The sequence below is a fragment of the Equus przewalskii genome, chromosome 6 (genome assembly GCF_037783145.1).
Source record: "Equus przewalskii isolate Varuska chromosome 6, EquPr2, whole genome shotgun sequence".
Classification (NCBI taxonomy): Eukaryota; Metazoa; Chordata; class Mammalia; order Perissodactyla; family Equidae; genus Equus; species Equus przewalskii.
In genome coordinates this window covers 67066727-67090943 of record NC_091836.1, presented here as the reverse complement: position 1 = coordinate 67090943, position 24217 = coordinate 67066727, and the positions used below count along the sequence as shown (strand labels likewise).

At 38.9% G+C, this 24217-nt stretch overlaps 1 protein-coding gene across 22 annotated transcripts in view; it reads right to left on the bottom strand.

The window, feature by feature from the left end:
• The window catches only part of PAK1 (p21 (RAC1) activated kinase 1), a 133868-nt gene that overhangs the window by 35599 nt on the left and 74052 nt on the right, over window positions 1-24217 (bottom strand). For 14 of the 22 annotated variants that reach the window (XM_070625805.1, XM_070625794.1, XM_070625795.1 and 11 more), the window contains 4 exons: window positions 22351-22561; window positions 4915-5015; window positions 4251-4398; window positions 622-659 (listed from right to left, as the gene is read on the bottom strand). In XM_070625805.1, coding sequence (XP_070481906.1) covers window positions 622-659; window positions 4251-4398; window positions 4915-5015; window positions 22351-22540 — 477 coding nt within the window. In that variant the 5' untranslated portion in view covers window positions 22541-22561. Of the gene's footprint in view, window positions 1-621; window positions 660-4250; window positions 4399-4914; window positions 5016-14973; window positions 22562-24217 lie in introns of those variants that run through there. The other 8 variants (XM_070625803.1, XM_070625809.1, XM_008524523.2 and 5 more) reach the window with 2 other exon arrangements.

The window sequence follows — 24217 nt, the reverse complement described above, 5'->3', positions numbered from 1 at the left end:
TTTATCTGCTCTGGAAAACAGAAATTGTAAGTTGAGAGAGGCAGAGGGACCTATGAGGTCATTAAGTTCACTCTCCAGCTAATTCATCAATGATTCCTATAACATCCCTTCAAGTGACAAGGCATTCACTACAACTTCAGAGGACAGAATGAATGACCTTAAATGAAGAGAACCTGCTCCCTTCAAAAATTAGTTCTAATCCTGGTTTTGTATAACCTACCAACCAAAGAGAGGGAATTCTCTTTGAAATTTTGATATTTAAAAACATGTCCAGATAAGGCAAAGTGGATCATCCTCATTTTTATTGATGAAAAAACTGAAGCTCAGAAAGGCAAAATGGCTTTCCCAAGGTTCAAAGCTACAAATGAAAAACTGAGCCTAGAAGCCAGTTCTTGTGGTTCCAAGGTTAGGATCTGTAGAACATTAAAAAATTAAAGCTGGAAGGGATACCCACTGTTTATTAACTCTAATTCCTTTACTATATAGATAGGGACACTGAGGCCCAGGGTCAGAGAGTGACCAAGATGAGTGCTTCCCAGCCCAGGCTTTGCATCTACCATACTGTCTTGATCCCTATTCACCATACCTGCCCATATTAGAACAGAGGAAATAAAGACTTACCAAAGTGTTAGAAGAATTATAATCCTCAGCTGATTTATCTGAAAGGAAAAATGACATGGGACTCAGTCAGTAAACAATTACAGTTAATCCATTCTGGAGGGCTAAGGAAACCTATCCAGTCAAGCACTTGCCAGGCTCAGAGAATAATAATAGTATTACTAGTACTAAGGACCCAATACCATACTAACCACATTATACACATTACCTCCTTTAATCCTCACTACAGCTCCAAGTACTATTATTATATCTGCTTTTATAGATTTAGAAATTGAAGTTCAGAGAAGTTAAGTAATTTGCCCAGGGTACACACAAGTTAAACAGGAGTAAAGATGTGAATCTAGGCCTAATTCTAAATACTATGCAACAACTGTATCAACATCATCAGGCCTCAGTGGCCAGGGAAATTTCCTGTAATCTAAGAAAAATGGAAAGAATTCATGGCTGGCACTGTCCTGAGCTATCCATGACAAATCATGACCAGCCTGCGGCTTCACCATTGGGAAAGGATCCTTCTACACCCATGTCTATTTCCCATCGGGAGAGAAAAACTAAGACTTAGGAAAAGAGAGGCATTAATCATTTCGAGCCTAAGTAAAGGCAGGGCCTTGTTTCTAAGAATAGATTCAAGCTCCCTCAATGAGGCACTTACCATATTTCATTGATTCTGAGATGTACATTTTTTTCACATTAACATCTCTGAAACAGAGATGTGTCAGACAATCAAAGGCATTTTATGGTTTAACTGGCACATTTTTTTTAGTAGTATATAAAATAATAGTATATCTCACAATCATTGATATCTTAGACTTGATGAAATATGAAACATAAACCCAATGGAGACCTCAGCAAGAAAACAAGATTAAAGATCAAGTCTTGTGTTTGGCTTTATTATTTAATTCCAAAAGGTCCAAGAAGAAACTGACTTTGCCAGTTTACCACCAATGGAAGTAGGAGGAGAAATGTTCTACCAAATCCAACATATTGCTCACCAAAAACCAAGCCAGAGAATGTCCAAGACCCTAATTCCATCATATAAGAAAGTACAAGGTACAGCGTCTTTGGTCCTACAATAAATCATGAACCCACAAGATGTGACAATATGTTCTTAAACTCTCAATAGCCAGCTGTATCCTGGAGAAATCAATTCAGGATATACTTTAAACAGAATTCATTTGTTTTTCTTGTTCAAAAGAATATCAGCTTAAGCAGAGCAAAGTGCAATACTTTGCCTTTGCTGCACCACCCCCAACCTTATGCACTGTTAATGTTTTTGAGGATTGAGTATTCTGGTAATAAATATATCTCCACCATATAAAAAACAAGTAAGCACTGCTCCTTTTAAATGTGATGTACAACTTCTACATATCAAAATCAAATTCCATAGCACAGAACGACAGAGCAGAATGTACTTCCAATCCCTTTATTTTACAAATTAGGAAACTAAGGTTCAGAGAGGGAAAGAAACTAGTTCAAGGTTTCACAAACCAGTGGCAAAGTAAGGCTAAAACCCGGAAGTTTGTGTTGTCAATCTAGTCTACTTTTTACTTATCACATTAGCTACTAATTGGTGCAGAAAACAAAGTGCTGAAAAATAGGAAACCTGACAAAAAATTGGCATGGAAGATTGTACTTGAGTTATAGACAGCAAAGGGTTTAAACACCCAAGTTTAAAACACACTTCCATTACATATCAGTTGAGTCACTCTGAGTAAGTCACTTAGTTTCTCTGAACCTAATTAACTTCTCTGAGTCTGTAAAATGGGGATAATAGTCCTTGCCCTGCCAACTCCCCAAGGCCATCATGAGAATCAAATGAGATAATTCATGTGCAAGCATATACAAATTGAGGTAGTGTTATAATTAATAGTATGAGAAGAGGGGAAACAGGAAAAGGAGAGATATAACATTAAAAATAAACTGTGCCAAATACACAATTTTGCCTAGAGTTGGTCCTGGTCTTCAATTTCTAGAAAACTAAAAATCCTGCACGTGTGTACAAGTGTGTGCATGCACACACATGTGCATACATTTAGACACACAGAGCCAGATGTATGGACACATATCTATACATTCTATGCATATACACTCAAGGTTATTCATATATGCATGCACAGATGAACACACACACAACTATCTGAATGTGTGTATCTAAACACATATTCATTCATGAATACTTAAGTGGACTTTAACTCCAAACATATGTACACCCACAGAGCTATACTTCCATATATTTATAGGGCACTGTACACATCTTTACACATGTACACATAAAAACAGAGATTCTTCCAAAGACACTGCTGCTGAGGCTTTCAAAGCCAGCTTCTAATCTGACGTCTCCATGACAAACCCTTTAAAACACAAGCTCTATCTCCTGACTAGAAAATTTCCCCACCCAGCACTCCTCAACCCCAATTCCTCCTTGGAATGACCCAGTCCCCCAATGGAAGAAGTGAGACAGACCCAGCGGGGCCAGACGTGGGGAAGGAAATACTGCTGGGAACATGCATGACCCTCTCCTGGGCACCACCATGAATCATGAGCAAAGATGCAGTCTGTTATCCTCACCATCTGTGCCCTTTGATACAAGCCAGATACTCGCTGGGGAAAGCATCCTTTAAAATTAGCTAGTTCATCCTGGTTTTCACCTTCCCCAACAACACTGCCCTTTGAAAGAGACAGCACGAACACTGGAAAGAGCACTGGACTCGGATCTGAGAGACCACCTCTGCCACTGATTGAGCCATGTTAGAAAGGCCTTTTTGGCTTTAACGTCTGCAAAATAAGGGGGAACTGAAAGTGGTGTATACTAAGGATAGTTCTTGCTCTAACACTCTAAGATGCTATATAAAAGGCAAGTTTCCAGAAAGGCAGGCATTCTCCTAACTTATCTAGGAAAAGAAAAATCTCTCTGCTATGGAAAGAGGTGCTCCAAATAGAGGTACCAGAGGCAAGTAGTAAACTCAAAAGGTGCTGGTATAGGAATTAGGGGACCTGGATTCTAACCCCAATTCTGCTATTAAAAACACAGCTCCTTTTATATATAGAGAGAGAGTACATCTAAAGAGCATTTATTATCACTGGCCTGTTTTTCATTTGACTGATAAAAATTAGTCCCTTGAGGAAGAAATTGGGCTTGCCTACTTAAAAGATACACATTAAATGTGTTATTAAATAACTTAATGATATTAAAAATAATAATGATAACAATAGCTACATTTCTATGGTGCTGTTTTACAATCTGCAAAGAACTTTCACATCAATGAGCTCAATTATTCCTCACTACAACGTCTCGAGATAGGAATTATTCCTATTTTGAGGTTCAAAGAAATGAAGTAACTGTTAGAACCTCATGAGTGTCAGAATCTAGATCTTCTAGCACAAAGCCTATGTTCTTTCTATATAATATCACGCTACTTTAAAAAAATGTGCAGTTTCAGAGTAAAGGCTTAAGTTTAATACAAAAACCCATCATCTTGGCTCTCGAATTCCAAAATTCCATCTTAGTGAAGGTGCCATCTCCACTCTTTCCAATACTTTCCTCCCTCACCCAGTGACAATAGGCACGTGGAGCTTTTCCACCCATATGAAAACCCTTTTCTCCTAGACTGCCCTGGATCCAATCCCTGTACCTGTAAAGCTCATGTACTTCTGGCTGTTGGAAGTCTTCTTTGAGTTATAAAATTCCAGTACATCCAGAACAGCCTGTGGGTTTTTCTTCTGCTCCGACTTAGTGATATTTGACGTCTGAAGCAAACGGGCCCACTGCTCTGGCATCCCCTATAAGAGACACATATAAGGCTTTCATGTCAGGAAGGCACAGTCAGACGGGACCCTGAAGGAAAAAGCAGAGTTAACTCTGATACCTGCTAACAGCTAAAGACAGGGTTAGTCATTCCTTTCTCTATACACCCTCAGAGCTCTACACAAGCCTCCTTTATAATACCTATCTCACTGTATTAGTCATTTCTTGAGATGTCTGCTCCTTTACCAGGCTATTCCTCCTTTAGAGAAGGAAGCATGTCTGATTTGTCTCTGTATCATCAGTGCCCAGCACAGAGCCTGCCGCCAAGGGGCCACTTAACAGAGGTCTATTTAAGGAATGAAGATTCAAAGGTTTCTCTGGTATAATTTTGGAGATGAGGAAATGTAATTTTCCTCTCATGAATATAAGAAGATAGTAATGAGGATCTTAGGCAAAGACAGAAACATCAGGAAGACTAGGAAGGACTGAATCTAACAGTGCACAGCCAGAACTCTGAAAGACCAACGGTCTTCCTGTGACCCAGGACTTACTGTAAATTCCCCTGTGACAGCATCAAAACCAACGTGAATCGTGTGCTCAAAATCCGAAGGAAGAGAAATCTCTGGCCGTTCCTTCTCCTTCTTTTTATTTGCTGCAAAAGAAACAGGGGAAAGGAAATAAAAGACAGGGACATTATTACACTTTTAGGCTTTTTTAACTCTTTGCTGAGCTGTAGGCTCCTTTAAAGGCCAACGACTGTCTACTTCACATATGTACTTACGGAGCCCATCACCAGACTTAGATTGGAGTAGATGTTCAATATATGATTAAATACTTAATTTTTTGTTAAACTAAAGTAATGGAGGAGCACAAAGATCATTCATCAGAGTTAGTAGTCCTGATTCTACTACTAATGAGCCATTTGATCCAGGGAAAGTCACTTCCTTTTTCTGAACCCTGATTTCCTCATCTGTAAAAAGAGAAGGCTTGAACAGATTGTCTTTAAAGACCCTTCCAGCCCTGGCATCCTACATTCTATGAGCTTCTGTAACCTGCATCCCACTTCTTTGGTCCTTGGTTATGGGTTGCTTTAAAGTTCTCTAAATCACAGAATTTTAGATTTGGAAGTTGTTTTAATAATATGAATCACTAATATTTTATTAGGTATTTACCAGGCAATGGTTCAAGTTCTTTACATGTATTAATTTACTTTAGCAACCCTATCAGTTAGGTGCAATTATCCTTATTTTGCAGATAAAAATCTGAAGCACAGAGGTTAAATTACTTGCCCAAGGACACACAGTTAGTAGTTGGCAGCACCCAGACCCAGACCCAGGCAGTCTGGCCCACAGCCCAAGCTCTACGCCACTATGCTACACTGCCTCCCTGGGCTAGGACCTTAAAGGATCATTAAGTCCAAATACTTGTAGTCATCCCTCTTCCATCATTGTAGTGTTGAAGTACCCTTGTTAGGGGCTGAATTGAGTCCCCCCAAAATTTCCATGTCCTAACTCCAAGTACCTCATAATGTGACCTTATTTGGAAATATTTGGGTCATGGCAGATGTAATTAGTTATGATTAGGTCATACCAGAGTAGGGTGGGCCCCTAATCCAATAAGACTGGTGTCCTTATAAAAAGGGGAAATTTGGAGACAGACGCACACAAGGAGAACAGCATATGAACATGAAGGCAGAAATCAGAGTGATGCTTCTTAAAGCCAAGAAACACCAAATATTGCCAGCAAACCACCGGAAGCTGGTGGAGAAGCATGGAATAGATTTTTCCTCATAGCCCTCAGAAGGAACCAACCCTGCAGACACCTTGATCTTAGACTTCTACCCTCCAGAACTGAAATAATAAATTTCTGCTGTTTAAGCCACCTCGTTTATGGTACTTTGTTACAGCAGCCCTAGGAAACTAACCCTCTTCCAACTAAAAGGAGTTTCAAGTTCTTGGTATCAGCTAGACCTCAGCAGGCATCTGCAAACACAACCCAGCTGCAACAGGGTTAAATACCTTCCAAGGCTCAGCCAGAGAATTCTTCTTCCTAGATGGGGACCTACCGAGCCAAGATTTTGAACACCTGCAGAAACCCTCCTCCTTCTTCCAGCCAGGGCTCCTCCTCCTTCAATACCCTACGGAGGGGCTGGCCCAGTGGCATAGTGGTTAGGTTTGCGAGTTCTGCTTTAGTGGCCTGGGCTTCACAGGTTCAGATCCCATCAAACCATGCTGTGGAGGCATCCCACATATAAAATAGAGGGAGACTGGCATAGACGTTAGCTCAGTGACAATCTTCCTCAGCAAAAAAAAATAAATAAATAATAAATCCTAGGGAAGTGGAAGAGGAGAGGGCCATCTGGTCTAAAAACTCACAGGGAACTCCCCACACATCACCTGGGGGAACTGGGTTTAGAGGCTAATTGCAAAAGCTATCATTCATTAAGCTCTTACCATGTGCCAGGCATATGCTAAGAATTTTGTATACAGTATTTCACCAAATATTCGTGCAACTCTGCAAAACAGATATTAATACACCCATTTTATACATAAGGAAACAAGTACTTTTTTTTAACAATTTGCTTGACCATTCCTGAGTTTCAGTGACAAGTTGTCCTAAAAGTATTAGACTGTGGCCATCTAGGCAAACCTTAAATACCATGGAGGCCTGTGAAGCAAGACTAGAATATCCCCTCTTTAAGGCAAGTCAGTTAGGAAAGCCCAGGATCCCTGAGTCTCTGGTCTTCCCTCCTACCAATCTCTCAAGACAACCATCAGAGTTTTCTCCTTGTAGGAGAAGTTACTCTCCTCACTGCCACAGTCATGGCACGAAATCTTTGGCTCCATGACAAGCTAGACATTTTCCTTCCTAGAAACGCCTAGGATCATACACCAGCAAAGCTCAGGACTGAAGACTAGAAGCCCAAAATTTACCTCCAAAAAAATTCACTGATGAGTATCTGAGAACTTGGCTGGGGTCACACAGGACCTAAATGCCAGGTTTGTCTGGGCCTATCCTTGGAGATCAATTAAAAATATGAGGTGAAGCCCACAGGCTAAAATCAGGCCCAAATCTACGGTTAAGGTTCCAATGCCCAGAAATAGCTGGGCTGCATTTCTATGATCCACTTGTTCTACTGCCTTTCCAGGTTGACATATCTGAGCCTCACAACAAGACTGAATAGTCCTACAGGAAAAGAAAGTAGCAGTATACCCTACAGCACTTTACAATAGATGTACATTTCATAATAATTACAATAACCACCTTCATTTGTCTCATGCTCTAGTGTTAACAAAGCACTTTCACATATATTCATTAGAGCCTCAAAACAACTGTGTAACAAGCAGGGCAGTGACTATGGTGCCCATTGGACAGAAGAAGAAACAGAGGTTCCAAGAAGTTAAGTAACCTCCCCAAGGTCACAGAGCAAGTTAGAAGCAGATCTGGGACCTGAGAAATGAGGTCTGCAGACTCCCAGCCCCAAGATCTTTCTATTTTGTCACTCTGCCTCTTACGGATTGCTGCTGCTCATGATTATGTTCTCTCTCCTCTCTCCCAGTGCATTCCAGTTCCGAAGTTATTAATGATTTTATCCTCTATACAGTGATTAAATTTATCCACTCTTCTCCATCTTCTTTTCTTCATTGCTACCACCCTATTTCAGGCATTGCTCTCTGTGGCCTGAATCATTCTAACAGTAATCTGTCACCTGCATTCTGGTCCCCTCCAATGCAAACAGCAGGATGATTTATACATAGCCTTGCTATTCAAAGCAGCATCAGCACCACTTGGGAGATTGTTGGCAATGTAGAATCTCAAGCTCCACCCCAGACCTACTGAATCAGAATCTGAATTTTAATAAGATCCCAAATGATTCACGTGCATGTAAAAGTTTGACAATCAAGAGAATGAGAAGACAAACCACAGACAGGAGGAAAATATTTGCAAAAGATACTTCTGATAAAGGACTGATATCCAAAATATACAAAGAACTCTTAAAACTCAACAATAAGAAAACAAATAACCCAATTAATAAAATGGCCAAAAGACCTGAACAGATACCTCACCAAAGAAGATATACAGATGAAAAAATGCTCACCATTGTATATCATTGGGGAATTGCAAATTAAAACAACAATGAAATACCACTATACACCTATTAGAATGGCTAAAATCCAAAAGTGACAACACCAAATGCCAACAAGGTTGTGGAGCAACAAGAATTTTCATTGCTGGTGAGAATGCAAAATGGTACAGTTGCTTTGGAAGACAGGTTGGCAGTTTCTTACAAAATTAAACATTCTCTTACCATACAATCCAGCAGTCACATTCCATGGTATTTACCTAAATGAGCTGAAAACTTATGTTTACACAAAAACTTGCACATGGATGTTTACAGCAGCTTTATTCATAATTACCAAAACTTGGAAGCAACCAAGATGTCCTTTGGTAGGTGAATGGATAAATAAACTGTGTTACATCCAGAACATGGAATATTATTCAGCACTAAAAAGAAATGAGCTGTCAAGCCATGAAAAGATAATGAGGAACCTTAAATACACATTAGTAGGTGAAAGAAACCAATCTGAAAAGACTACATACTGTGTGATTCCAACTATATGACATTCCAGAAAAGGCAAAACTATGGACACAGTATAAGAATCAGCGGTTGGCAGGGGTTGGGGGAAGGGATGAATTAGCAGAGAATTAGAGGAATTTTAGGGCAGTAAAACTATTCTGTATAATACTATAATGGTGGATATATGTCATTACGCATTTGTCAAAACCTATAGAATGTACAACACCAAGAGTGAACTCTAATGTAAAATATGGACTTAAGGTGAATATGATGTGTTGATGTAGGTTCATTGATTGTGACACATATACCACCCTTGCACAAGATGTTGATAGTGGAGAAGGTCAAGTGTACGTGGGCACAAGAGGTATATAGGAAATCTGTGTACCTTTCATAAAATTTTGATAAGCTCTGCTCTACAGAATTGCACCCTCTCTTTCATCTCCCACTACATATGTTTCATACACTCTATACCAAAAGTTATGGCTCACCAAACATAATGGGCTCTTTCACACCTTTGCACATTTTCTCAAGCTACACCCTTTGCCCATGACTCCTGCCTTTCCCTTTCTCTTCCCTTGCCACCTCACCACACAAAGCCTTTTATTTATCCTTTCCAGATCTCAGCTTAAAGGTCATCTCTTCTGTGAAGTCCTCCCTGATCTCTAGGTTGGGCAGCTCTTCACCCTCACTTCTGTTCCCATAGCACCATTATAGTAATGGTCTATTTTAAGGGTTTATCTTCCCAACCAGACTGAGTTCCAAGTGCAGGGGCCATATTCAATTCATTATGGGATCCCCAACAGCTAGCACATGCCTGGCACAAAATAAGTGCTCAGACAGTGAGTGAAGAAAGGAACAAACGACCAGACACCTAACTCAACCTGGCAAAGAGTCTAAGGAATCTGCCTAAGACATGCAAATTCTCTCCAGGGCAGGAATAAATGTTTCATTTTTACCAGCTCTGACCTTACTTTCACAATCCTAGTTACCCAGCTGCCATCAGCCCTGTTTTAAAACCCTGCTCTGTGGGAGCTCAGCACACTGGCCAAAAGAAATTCTGAAGTCCTAATGTCTCCACAGACCCAGGATAACCCTGATGAAAGGCAGCAAAATGGGGGCAAAAAACAAGAATGTCTAGAGTCCAGGCCAGTTTTGCCTCCACCAACACAACATAGTCCAGGTTCTCAGCTTTCCCATCTTAACAATGGGGAAAAGGGACTAGATGATCCTAAGGATTTTTCCCAATTCCTACATTCTGTGAGTCTATGAAAACAGAAAGAGGAGCCCTCTCAAAGCTCTGTAGCTAGGTTTCCTCTTGTCATGGCACCCCACAGGTTTTAATAGGTACTTCATATCACCACAATCCTGAGAGGCAATTTTTATTTGTAAATTAGGAAACTGAAGCACAGACATGCCTACAGTTATTGGAGTAATTAAAATTCAAAGGTCTCGCTTCAAAGCCAAGACCCTTTACATTCTACCTGTGTATCTCCAACAATGAATTTCAAGTTGAGTCAAGAAAACATACTTTGCTATAATGAAGAGAAGAAATAATATTAAATAAGAACTGACCATGTATAAGATACCGTAACACACATTATTTTCCTTAATTCTTACAGTCCTATGAGATAGATTATTACTACTGTCATTTTACAGAAGAGGAAACCAAAAAACAGTTAAACAATTTGCTCAAGTTCACACAGCTAGTAATAGATGGGATTTGAACCCGGGTCTGATTCCAAAGCTTCTTTCCTAGTATCTTAATGAGAACCATCTGCCTACATGCCAACTGCTAGGGTTTAAACCATGTATGCACTAGGAAATTTCTCTTCCAGAAGCAGCTGCTTTGAGACAGGGAAGGCTAAGGGTTTACCAGGGCCCAAATTAAGCAGCCATTTATGACATAAGTCCACCTGTCCTACTCATAGCTGGAAGGCATGGGACATACTGCAGGGCTTTGGAATTGCTTTCTGGTCCTAAATTTCCTCTGATCTAGTCACTTAAAAGATTGTATGGAAGAACAATTACGCTATTTTTACATTTTAGTTATATGTTTGTTTTATATTTATATATCTTATTATATTTTCATATATTATTTCTACTATGTCTTATTAATATACTGTATAATAGGCATGAAATGTCAAATACAAAAGGAACTTTGGTAATGGAAACACAGAAAGAGAGTGGCTTATAGGATGAACAGTCTATAGAAAAAAGCTCCAGGGAAGTGAAATCATCTAACACATGAAGATACAGGCTAATGCTAAAGGTGGCTCTGCTTCCACAGGCCACTCTGAACTCTATGACCTTTGCATATACCTCCCGTATTCCCACCTCCAAGTTTTTGCTCACTTTTTCTTCTCCTTGCTTGGAATGCTCTTCCTCTTATTCTCCCTGTCAAATTCCTAGCCATCTTTTAAAGACTGGTTCAAGTCCTGCTTATTCCAGGAAGGATTTCCTAACCTTTCCTCCCTCTGTGAATTCCCAAGACACTGAGTCGGCCACACTACCATGCATTTAGTCATTTCCTGTCTTGTATGATTCCTTGCTGTTTTTAAGAGCTACCTCCTTACCTAAAATGTAAGCTTCTTAAGAACCAAAACCATAGCTTCTAATTATGATCATTATACTTCTGAACTTAAGTAGGACTAAACACAAAGCTTACTTAGTTCAACAACACCCCAGAAAATATTAGGAAGTGACCTTAGAGACTATGTTATTCCACTCCCTGAGGAAAGAGGCCCTAAGAAGTAAACTGACTTGCCCTGCATTGGCAAGTCTTTTATCCTTTATGATATCCCCTGGCCCTACTGACTGATTTGACTGGAAGCAACTACTGACTGAAATAACAGTTTAACATAGACCAGACCTGGGGTATAAGAAGAGGAAGGGCTGGGCTGAAGTGGGAGGGGAGGGAAATAAAAGGAAACCTAACTGGCAGGATAGATCCTGAGTGCTATGCAATTTAGGCTGAGTACTCACTGACTGGGGACCACCAGTAGGAAACAGGATACCTGAGGCAGGAAAGGAGACAAGTAGAGAAGCCATGCAGTCAAAAGAGTCACCTGGCACTCAGTAAATCCCTTTCTGGAAAACAATCACCTCCCTCACATGTGTATAGCCCTTCACAAGGCCCTTTCGCAGTCACTGTCTCACTGGCTCCTCACAACAACCCCAGGAACAAGAGAGCGTGGATTATCCCCATTTTACAGCTGAGAAGATTAAAGTCAGGGAATTAAAAGAAATCTGTCCTGGTCTAGGAGTCAAAAGATGAATCCAGTATTATCTTTGCCATTAACTCACATTATGACCCTGGGAAAGTCACTTTCTTTCTCTGAGTTCAAGTCTTCAATCTGCAGAACAGGCAATGTCCATGCTCAGGCTATAGAGGAAGGTAGATAATAGATCACCTTTCTGGAGAAAATAATATCTGAAAGAACTCATCAAGGATAAACAGGAGTTGGCCAGGCAGAGATGGAGAAGGGCATTCCAGAAAGAACCAGAATAAACAAAGGCCCAGAGGAGTAAACAGTCATCTTTGTCCGAGCTTTCCAATTGCCTAGCAAGTCAACCAAATTTTACAAACTCTTACTAGGGATGTACTCTGAGCTTGGGGCTGAGGGAAGATGTAATGGAGAAAATAAAGCAAACTCAGGATCCTGGTGGTCCCATATCCCAAGGCCACAAACACCAGGCTTCCTGGGACTAGTGCTGCTGCTGGCAAAATTTTTTTATGGTGACTAGAAGTACAAGTCTAGAGGGATCTGATAAAAACTGATGTCTACACAAAAACTTGTAAGTGAATGTTCATGGCAGCATTATTCAAAACAGTCAAAAAGTGGAAACTCAAATGTCCCTCAACTAATGAATGGATAAATAAAATGTGGTATATTCATACAACAAAATTGTTATCTGGCCATAAAAAGAAATGTAGTCTTGATCCATACTACAACATGGATGAACCTTAAAAATATTATGCAAAGTGAAAGTAGTCAGTCACAAAATGCCACATAGTGTATGATCACATTTATATAAAATGTCCAGAAAAGACAAATCCATACACAGAAGGCAGGTGAGTGGTTGCTGGGGGTTGGGGGAAGAGGGAAATGATGAGTAACTACTAATGCTTTTTTCTTTCTAGGGTTTTAGGGGTTTCTTTTTAGTTAATGAAAATGTACTGGAATTAGTTGTGATGGTTGTACAATCTTGTGAATGTACTAAAAATCAGTGAATTGTACACTGTGAGATGGTGAACTGTTTAGCATGTGAATTATATTTCAATTTCTTAAGAAAGTGAATGAAATTTATCTTATCAACAAAATAAAGGAGGAAATGTATATATCACTTCAATTAATGTAGAAAAAGCATTTGCTAAAATTGGTATCCAATTGTGATTAAAACGTCTTAGCAAACTAGAATTATGAGGGATTTACTTAATTTAATAAAAGCTAATTACAAAAACACCAGAGAAAGCTCATACTTAATGGGGAAATGTTGACAGTTTTTCCTCTGAGATTAGAAATAAGACAAAGATGTTCCCTGTCACCACTTCTGTGTCATTACGGTACTGAAGTTATTAGCCAGGGCAATTAGGAAAGAAAAAGAAGTAAAAGTGGAAGAGTTAGGAAGACAGAAACAAAACAATCACAATTTACAGATAATATGATCATGTATATGAAGATGTAAAATTCAAACAGGAGAAAAATCTTCATACCTTAGAGTAGGTAAAGGTTTCAAGAATAGAACAGAAAGGAATAGAAAGGAAATAATTAATACATTTGACTATACTAAAATTCTATTGAAGATACCATGTCATGCATCTATCAAAGACACGATTAAGAGCATAAAAGAAGACATTTGCAACATATACAACTGACAAAAGACATGTCTAGATAAGAACTCCTGCAAATCAGTAAGAAAAAAATTTTAATGTGCAAAAGACTTGAATGGGCACTTCACAAAAAAATATACCCAAATGGCCAATTAACATGAAAAGTTGCTCAACCTCATTAAAGACCGACAATACTAAGTGGTGACAAAAAGGTGGAGTAAGTGCAACTCTTAGGCAGTGCTGGTGGGAATATAAATTGAACTGTGTGCTTGAACTTTGAACCTTTGGTATTATCTACCAAAGTTTAGCATAAGTATCTCCATGATCCAGCAATTTCACTACGCATATGTACCCAACAGAAATGTGTGAACAGAAATGTATAAAGACATGCACAAGAATGGTCAGAAAACATTACTCATAATAGTCTATTACTGAAATCAACCTTATGTTCATCAATAGTACAGTGGAAAATATTCCTATCAGAGAATATTATACAGCAATGAAAATGAACTACAGCTGTATGTAAAAACACACATAAATCTTATAAACAATGTTAATCAAATGAAGGCAAAGAAAATATAGACTGTATGATTCTACATACGGCAAGCTCAAAAAACAGGCAAACTCATTTATGATGATCTTTGGGAAAGAGAGAGATGTTGGTGCCTAGAAGGGAAAATGCAGGAGGCATTTTTGGTCAAGGTAACAGCCATACAGGTGTGGTCAATGTGATAATTCATTGAGCTGTATACTTCTGAAGTGTGCATTTTTCTATGCAGTGGAAAAACCTACAAGAATCCTGGTTCATGAGCTACATATGACTTTAAAGAGCATTTAGTCCAATTTATTCATTTTATGGATGAGAAAGAAATTGAAGCCTAGAGAAGTTCAGGGAGTTGTCCAAGGTCACACAACAAGTAAGTGGGCACGTTGTAACAGGAACCAAATCCCTATTTTAAATATTTTAAATTGTTTGTTCCTCAGAAAATCTTGAACATGTTGTTTGCCAAGCCTAACTCCTAGTATATCATATGTACATCAATGCTTCCATCCCTGTTGACAACAACTATATAAGTGAATTAAGAGAACACAGAAGAAGAGAAGGAAGAGGGGAAAAAATGAAAGGAATAGGAAAAGGGAGAAAGTCAGAGTAAGAAAGAAATGAAGAGTATCTCAGATTGGTAGTTTTAAGAGGCTTACCTATTTGGCCTCAGTTTCAAACATAGTATTTGTTCCAGAGGTCCAGGTCCATATCCAGAGCTTAGAATCCTGCTTCTCACATTACAGAGAACTCTTGAGAACTTCTTGGGAAACCTGTCCTTGGGTCTGCTTATTCTTCAGTGCACAAAATTATTTAATCTGGTCTTTCCATTAGCCCTGTCTAAACCAACAGGAAATATAGCCTATATATAGGAAGAGAAAGGTATTTTACCACAGGACCATTCTTTAATTCTATCTTGGAGGAACTCTGTTAAGAGTTGTTATTTTGTAAATCTCATAACAACTCAAGTGTTAATCACAGATTCCAAAAGAAAACCAAGACTACAAGCAATAACAGCCACCAAAACTACTACCAAATCTTAACAAGGCTGTAGTTTGTATAACATTTTTTTGCATCTTTGGTCTTATAATCCTTTCAGCAACTCTATGAGATAAATATTATGATGTACCCATATTACAGGTAAGATAATTGAGACTAAGAAAGGTAGAGCAACTTACCAAACATCACAAAGTCAGGAATGGGCAATGGTGATAACCTCAAGTTCTTCTATATTCACTGTGCCAACATAGGTTCTTCCACATTCACTGTACCTTCCCCATATCGCAGACTAAGTGAGTATGCCAGTGCGTGATAGAATGGATATCATTAAACGCAAATTGTTTTAAAATAACTTAAAAGAAGTAACAAAATCAGTTCTACTAAAGGCATTAGTCTCAACATCTCTAGGATGGGAGCCTTCAAACACTACATGGTGTCTGAGGACTTAGAAGAATGAAAGAGCACAGCCCAGAAGTCAAGAGACAATGGTCCAAATTCAGACTCCATGCACTGCAACTATGCAGCATGTAACCTTGGGCAAGTCGCTGACTCTCTGAGCCCAAGAGTATCAGTGTTGTACAGCAGAAAGGTCCTTGGAATCACACAGATAGAGCTGATCAAATCCCAGCTCAGCCACTCCCTAACAAGATGACCTTGGGTAAGTTACTTAATCACTATGAACCTCAGTTTACTGTTTACAAAATGAAATATTTATCTACCTGAAAGGACTGGTATATTTCACAAACATCAAAGCTCCTAATATAATGTGTAGTAACCAACAGGCATTCAATAAATAGTAGCTGGGGGGCTGGCCTGGTGGCACAGTGGTTAAGTTCACACGTTCCATTTCTCGGCGGCCTGGGGTTCGCCGGTTCAGATCCCAGTTGCAGACATGGCACCACTTGGCATGCCATGCTGTGGTAGGCATCCCATGTATAAAGTAGAGGAAGATGGGCACAGATGTTAGCTCATGGCCAGCCTTCCTCAGCAAAAAGAGGAGGATTAGCAGTAGTTAACTCAGGGCTAATCTTACTCAAAATAAATAAATAAATAAATAAATAGTAGCTGGATTATTGTTGTTACTATTTTATGGTTATTACTATTGCGTTATTACTGTTTATTACTACTACTATTTTCCTTATTATTTTGAGGATCAATTAAGGTAAAGAAAACGTATGTGCTTTGTAAGCTAAAGAGCTTTACAAAGACGAGTTTATCATAAGAAAGTGTCAGAGTAAAGTTTCCTCTCCCCGCTCATTAAGACAGAAAAACTGTGGCTGAGGAGAAAGAAGAAAGAATCCTCCTGATTTCATGTAACTAGAGATCATAGGATGGAGGAAATAAAGTGGAAAAGAAGCCTGCAACCTCACTCATTCTAACTTTAACCCTGTCTTTGGCCTTGTCTATTTGGCTTCTGATAGCATGGCAAATAAGGCTGACACTGCAGAATCCTATGTTGCGGTACAGCCCTCCAAGTTTCGGCACAAATCACTGGCCTTATTTATTTTTTTAAAAGATTTATTTTTAGGAAGTACCTCTCATTTGGTCAGCTGAGCTAATCTGAGCTCAAGGCAGTAAAACACTCCAAACTTGGAGAGATAAACCTGACGTAGTCCAGTTTTAAAATTAACTTTGCTAAACTCTTCCCAAGCTCGGAGAATTCCACTGTGGTCGTAGAAATGCAGTCAGAAAAGGATTCCAAACTAAATGCTTCAGGACTTCTTAGAATAAACCAAAGGCTCCAGATCCTAACCACAGGAACCAGGCTTTCCCACATGGAATTCTGCAACTCAGCGCCACCTATTACAAGCTCTCAGTTGCAGCTTCTTCCAATCATTTATGCATTCCCCCAGGCACACGCTGCAGCCATGCTGGAGGTCAGCATTAGGTAATACCCACAGACATTCTACCCATTGCCAGCTCAAATCTCAACCACAATTACAGCCCACAGAGAACTCTTCTTTCTCATCTCCCAAATCTTAAGAGACTCAAAACTACACCTTTGGAAATTCCGGCTCCAAAAGTCAGGGTGGGATCTAGGCATCTCTATTTTTTAAAAGCACTACGAGTGAGTCAGATGTGTAACGTGGGTTGAGAACAACTAACAGAGATAGCATGTTATGATGTAACAGATACTTTAGGAGGACAGTTCCACATGCATCTCTGCCACTTTCCAGCCGTGAAACCTTGAACAATTTACTTTTCTCTAGGCCTCAGCCTCTCCAGCTGAAAAGGAGTTGCTGTGAGTATCACACAAAACAAGAAATGAACTTTCCTTTAAAAAAAAAAAACTTTGTATAGTATTTTTCAGTTTAGAAAATGCTTTTACATCCACCATGTCAAACAACAAAAGCCTACTAATGATATGGGATGGATAGGAATTATAATTATTCCCACTTTGTTGTTGTTGTTAACTCCCTTGAGTGGATTCCAACTGCTAGTGACCCAGTCTACAGCAGAGTGGAAGCCTGTCCAGTCTTTTCACACCATCCTCTCACCTTTCAGTGCTATATCAGACAATGCTCTGCTCCTATCCATAGGGTTTTTATAGCCAATTTTTTAGAAGTGGGAGGCCATGTCCTTCTTCCTAGTCTGTCTTAGTCTGGAAGGAAGCTCTGCTGAAACCTTTCCACCATGGGTGACCCTGCTGGTATTTAAAATAATAGTGGCATAGCTTTCAGCATCACAGCAACACACAGCTGCCACAGTATGACAACTGACATGTGAGTAGTGTGGTTCCCTGACCCAGAAATGAACCCAGGCCACGGTAGTGAGAGCACTGAATCTTAACCATTAGATGACCAATTCCCACTTTACAGATGAGGATATTAGAATTAAAATAAATAGGTAAGAGGGAAAAAATCGTAGTTAATAAATGTCAGAGGTAGGACTCAATCTAGGTTCTCTAAGTCCAGTTCTGGACCATTTCTCTATGGAGCTGGTATAAATTCTCAAATACTTTAGGAAGGGCATACCACTTCAAAGACTGCCAACACCACTGCGTATCCAGCTACAACTAAATTAAGCACAAAGCAGCAGGTCAACAAAGGCTTACTGGTTGAACTATAATATCAACAAGCACAACATCAAGCTGAAAAAGGCTCTTAATAAAAGGGAAAAAACCTCACTTATTTCATTTTGATGTACATTTTAATTATAGCCATCTAGGGTCTTAAAGGAAAGGGGTGAAACCTATGTGCTCAGGGCATGTATAGAAAATCTATAAAGGATGAAAGAGGTTACTAGATCATTTCATAAGAACTTCTTATAACTCTATGCTTTCTATCCCTATGCTTTGAATTTATAGAAATGCAGCTCTCATCTTGAGCTATGAGATTTATTTTCAGACCAGATTTGGCCTAGGGTCTCTCAGCAAGGACTTCCAGTAGAACATCTACAGCTTTACCACAGTACTTTACAATGGCCTAGTTTCTTTTCACCTACATATACGACCTGATTGAACTTCATCTTTATAATATCTCATTTATGTAATCACAGGATTTCAAAGCTACAAGAATGTATATGTCTACTGGTTTGACTCTAATTTTTTAGATGAAGGCACTGAAGTCTACAGAGAAGTAATTGACCCAAATCAGGCAGACAATTAATGGGAGAACCAAGACTACAACTCAGATACTCAGACCCCCACTTCCCCATTCAGTACATAAGATCATCCCTTCAGTTCCCAATGTCTGAAGGTTATGCTTCCATCTGCTGTTTTAATAGGAATCTTCTTCTTTTAAAAGAGTTTTATTGAGATACAATTCACATACCATAAAATTCACCCATATAGAGCACAATTCAGAGGATTTTAGTATATTCACAGAGCTGGGCAACCATCTCTCAAATCAATTTTAGAACATTTTCATCACCCCAAAAAGAAACCCCATACTTAGCCATCACACCCTAATCCCATCTGCCTCACCCCACAGCCCCAGGCTCATCTACTTTTTGTGTACAGATTTGCCTATTCTGGACATTTCATATAAATAAAATCATACAATATGTGGTCCCTTGTGACTGGCTTCTTTCACTAACACAATGTTTTTAAGGTTTACCCATGTCATAGCATGAATTAGGACTTTTTGTTACCAAATATTTCTCTGTATGGATATTCTACATTTTATTTGTCCATTCATCAGCTGATGGATATTTGGGTTCTTTCCATTTTTTGGCTATTATGAATAATACTGCTATAAACATTCATGTACAGTCATGTGCTGCATAACATTTCAGTCAACGATGAACCACATATACGACAATGGTCCCTTAAGATTAGTACCATATAGCCTAGATGTGTAGTAGGCTATACCATCTAGGTTTGTGTAAGTACACACTATGATGTTCACACAATGATGAAACTGCCTAACGATGCATTTCTCAGAAAGTATCCCTGTCGTTAAGTGACACGTGACTATACAAGTTTTTGCATGGACATATGTTTTCATTTATGGATCATAGGGTTAATTCTATATTTAACCTTTTAAGAAACTGCCAGACTTTTCCACAGTGGCTGGACCATTTTACATTCCCACGAGCCGTGTATAAGAGTTCCAATTTCTCCACATCCTTGTCAACACTTGTTATTATCTGTTTGGTTATTATAGCCATCCTACCATGTGAAGTGGTATCTCACTGTGGTTCGGATTTGCATTCCCTGATGGCTGATGATTTTAAGCATCTTTTCATGTGCTTATTCGCCATTTGTATATCTTCTTTGGAGAGAGATCTATTCAGATCCTTTGCCCATTTTTAAATTGGGCTGTCTTTTTTTTATTATTGAGTTGTAATAGTTCTTTATAGATTTTTCAAACAAGTCCCTTATCAGATACAAGATTTGGGAACATTTTCTCCCATTCTGTGGCTTACCTTTTTACTTTCTTGATGGTGTCCTTTGAAGCACACAAGTTTTTAATTTTGATGATACCTATTGGGCAGGAATCTTATTATCTTCCTAGTGTGTCAGCAAGAACAATTCCAAACTTTTCAATTTTTAATTTTAAAAGTCCTCTTTACTGGGGCTGGCCCCGTGGCCGAGTGGTTAAGTTCGCGCGCTCTGCTGCAGGCGGCCCAGTGTTTCGTCGGTTCGAATCCTGGGCGTGGACATGGCACTGCTCATCAGACCACGCTGAGGCAGCGTCCCACATGCCACAACTAGAAGAACCCACAACGAAGAATACACAACTATGTACCGAGGGGGCTTTGGGGAGAAAAAGGAAAAAATAAAATCTTTCAAAAAAAAAAAAAAAAAAAAAGTCCTCTTTACTATATGTAGAAACTTGGGCTAAAGGCCTACTTATTTATAGAGATCAAGAATAATAGTTGATAAAGCACTATATTAAAAATAAGCACACACTTTAATTAAGGGATAAACAAAGTGGCTACATATGTGGGAGAAGGTTCCAGGGCATGGTAACACCATCAAGATCATAGCCCCTGTACCTAGGAAGTTGACAGCTACTATATAAATGAATTAACCAGAAAACGCAAGTTAAGCAACTTACCCATATCTCTTCTATCTAGACCCCAAAAGAGCTCATACTGCAGGTGAAGTAGAGGAAAGGGCAAACACACACAAAGATACAAGCCCAAAGTACTCAATGAAAGGTTTCAATGGTTCTCATTTCAGTTATTCAATGGTCATTTCCTATATATAAGATCACTGACTATTAGACATCTCTCTGTCAAGACATCTCAAATGCAGTGTCTAAAATTATCTTTTTACCTCAAATGCAGTGTGTTTAAAGTCATCATCTTCCCTGCTCTGCAGCCTCCAATCCTCCTGACTTGTTTCTCTTCCTGTGTTCCCTATTTGGTTAAAGATACTATTATCTACCATCTCCCCTGATCTATAGTTACACAGCTATATATTTCCGCAACTTAAGATATTTTCTGCAGTTCACCACTGTGCTTGATATATTTGGTCTCCTGTTTCAGAATCCCAATTCTGATTTTATCGTGTAGTCTACTAGCTACATCTCCCAGCTTCAACAAAGGAGTAAAGGGAAAAGGACCTAACATTTGACTACCATATTAGGAACTTTGCATGTAATCTTCACACATCAATCTTGTGAGATATCCCAATTTTAGAGACAGGAAAATCCCAACCTTTTCTAGAGATAGGGAACTAAAATCCAGAGGAGTTAACTGACATACCTAAGGTGAGAGAGCTGGTAAGTGATGGATCCAGGATTTGAACCAGGTCTAAATCAGAAGCTCATGATAACTATGTACAAACAGAAGCCAATTTCTTCAGCATGCCACAAGAACAAGGCCCCGCAAGCGTGACTAAGAACTTTACCTCATATCAACAACCATGTAAATAAATACTTGGGGGGAGGGGGTCAAACAGAAGTCATCTATCCATGTGATAATATCCAAACCTCTATTTCACTCTCTTGTCCAGAGGATCTCAGTGACTTTATCAGATACACTGTTAAAATCCTCACTATTCTTCTAGAAGTTTTCTCAATAAAAAGGAAATGAGCCTGCCTAGTGTGACTTATTCTTAGCAAACTCATGCTGAGCCCTGCTTCTCTTTCTCAGCTTCCTTTTCTCAGCTATTACTTGTCCTTCTTACTAATATTTAATCCCCAAATCTGGGGGTGAGATCGGGACATATGAATAAAGAGGCAAACAAGAATCTGGAAGGAAGACATTCCAAATGAAACTAGTTTGGAAAAAAACACATTTCCAAATGAAGACATTTCCTATTTCTTATATATTTTGTGAGTTCATAAACAATTTAAAAACTTAAAAAGTAATTAAATACATAACTTCAGATTGTCCATAATCTGGCAAGAGCATAATTACTTTCTTAGAATTTGGCTCAGATAAGGTTAACAGAGTATAAAATGGGTCTATTTTCCATTTGACTCCAGCCACTTTAGGAAAGAAAGACAAGCGAAGTATTTAATGGTGGGGAAAAAAGTATTAAAGGAAAATTAAGTCAAGGAAAGGACAAATCTTTTACCCAGGTTACAAAAAACACATTTTTTTAAGTATACAAATGATGAGAAAGAAACGAAATACTGTACTTTTATCTCCAGCTAAGATGGATCGGTAAAATCGGTCCTTCTTTTTCTTCTCCTCTGGGTTTGGAGGCAGAGGTTTGGAACCGTGGTTTAGGGTTCCAGCATCTTTGCTGCCGGCTCCAATCATAGTGCTGGTGTTTCTCATCGGAGGGGCTGGAGGTTTGTCTTGAATGTCTAAGCCGTTATTTGACATTGTCACCACCACCAGCAGCTACTGAAATCAGAAAGAAGAACAAACCTCTTTTACTGTTTTTGAGCAAAAGGAAATACATGTTGAAAAATTTAAAAGAATCCAAATATACAACCCTTCCTCCAGCACCCAGCTCAAGTCCTTCCACTGCGTACCATGATTACTGCCATCTTATTCAGTCAACAATTCTCAAAGATGTGATACCTAGTCTGTGCCAAGCACTGCCGAAAATTCAAAAAGTTCTTACTTTTCTCTGCATTTCCCTATAGAAGGCATTGGAGAGCACAGAAAACCACCATGATGTAGTTTAAAAGACAGAAATCTGGCCCAGCTAAACTAAGTACAAATCCCAACACCACTTACTAGCTTTAGAGAAATTCCTTAATTTGGACTGAATTTATTCATTCACATTGGGTTCCATTTATTGGGTTCCATTTGTTTGTTCACATGAAGATTAAATAAAACTGCCAAGAGCATTCCCCATGGTGAGTTCTCTGACAATCTCTAATTTTATAACCTTAGGTAACTCACATTCCCTATCTGGAACAGACTGTATCACTAGATCAAGGGTCAGTAAAGCTGACAGTTTTGTAAACAGTTTTATTGGAACACGGCCACACCCATTCATTTACATACTGTCTATGGCTTATTTCACATTCCAATGGCAGAGTTGAGTAGTTGCGATAGAAACTGTATGCCCATAAACCTAAAATATTTAATATCTGCTCCTTTATAGGAAAAGTTTGCTGACCCCTGGCCTACATCATCTCTCCAGTATCTCCTTCCTCTAAAATTTGACCTTGTTCTAAATATATGATAATCAATGCAGTAACTACCCTGTCCTGTATGGTGTTGAATTTACTGGCTATCTCCAATGCTTCCAAGAAACAGAAGGAATAAAATCTAAAAGAAAGAGAAAAAAATCCCTGTCACATGGTACCAATAATTTTAATGAAGATAGATATTATTACTTTAAATAAGGGTCCTTGAGAGTGGATAGACATGAATGTATCTTGAGTTAATAAAGTTTCTCATTATTCTTCCATGTTACAATAGAAATTATATCTTTAACCATGACTACTTAGAATGTAAGCTCCTTGGAGTCAAACACAACAGTGCTTTAGAGACTAAAGTTTCTGATTAAAAAAGACAAAAACCTGCATAATAATCATCAAAAGCTTTTTAGAAATATAGATGCCTTGGTTTGACCCTCATAAGTTTTGATTTAGCATGGCTAGGTTAAGGCCAAAATTCTGTAATTTTAAAAATTATGATCCTAATGCCAGCCAGATTTGAATACCACTGCTTTATTTTTTATTTTATTTTTTTTTTAGGAAGATTAGCCCTGAGCTAACATCCGTGCCCATCTTCCTCTACTTTATATGTGAAACACCTGCCACAACATGGATTGATAAGCAGTGCATAGGTCTGTGCCCAGGATCCGAACCAATGAACCCCAGGCCACCGAAGTGGAGCGTGGGAACTTAACCAGTATGCCACTGGGCTGGCCCCTGAGTACCGCTGCTTTAGATATCAATTACTTAAATGCTATGAACAAAATGCATAGGAGTCTTTTTAGTATTTTCTAATAAATGCAGAACTAAATGATCCCCTACATCTATCTTTTCCCTCAGTCCTTTCTAGACATGCCATGAAGCCCTTTGGAAATGTTCTCACCTC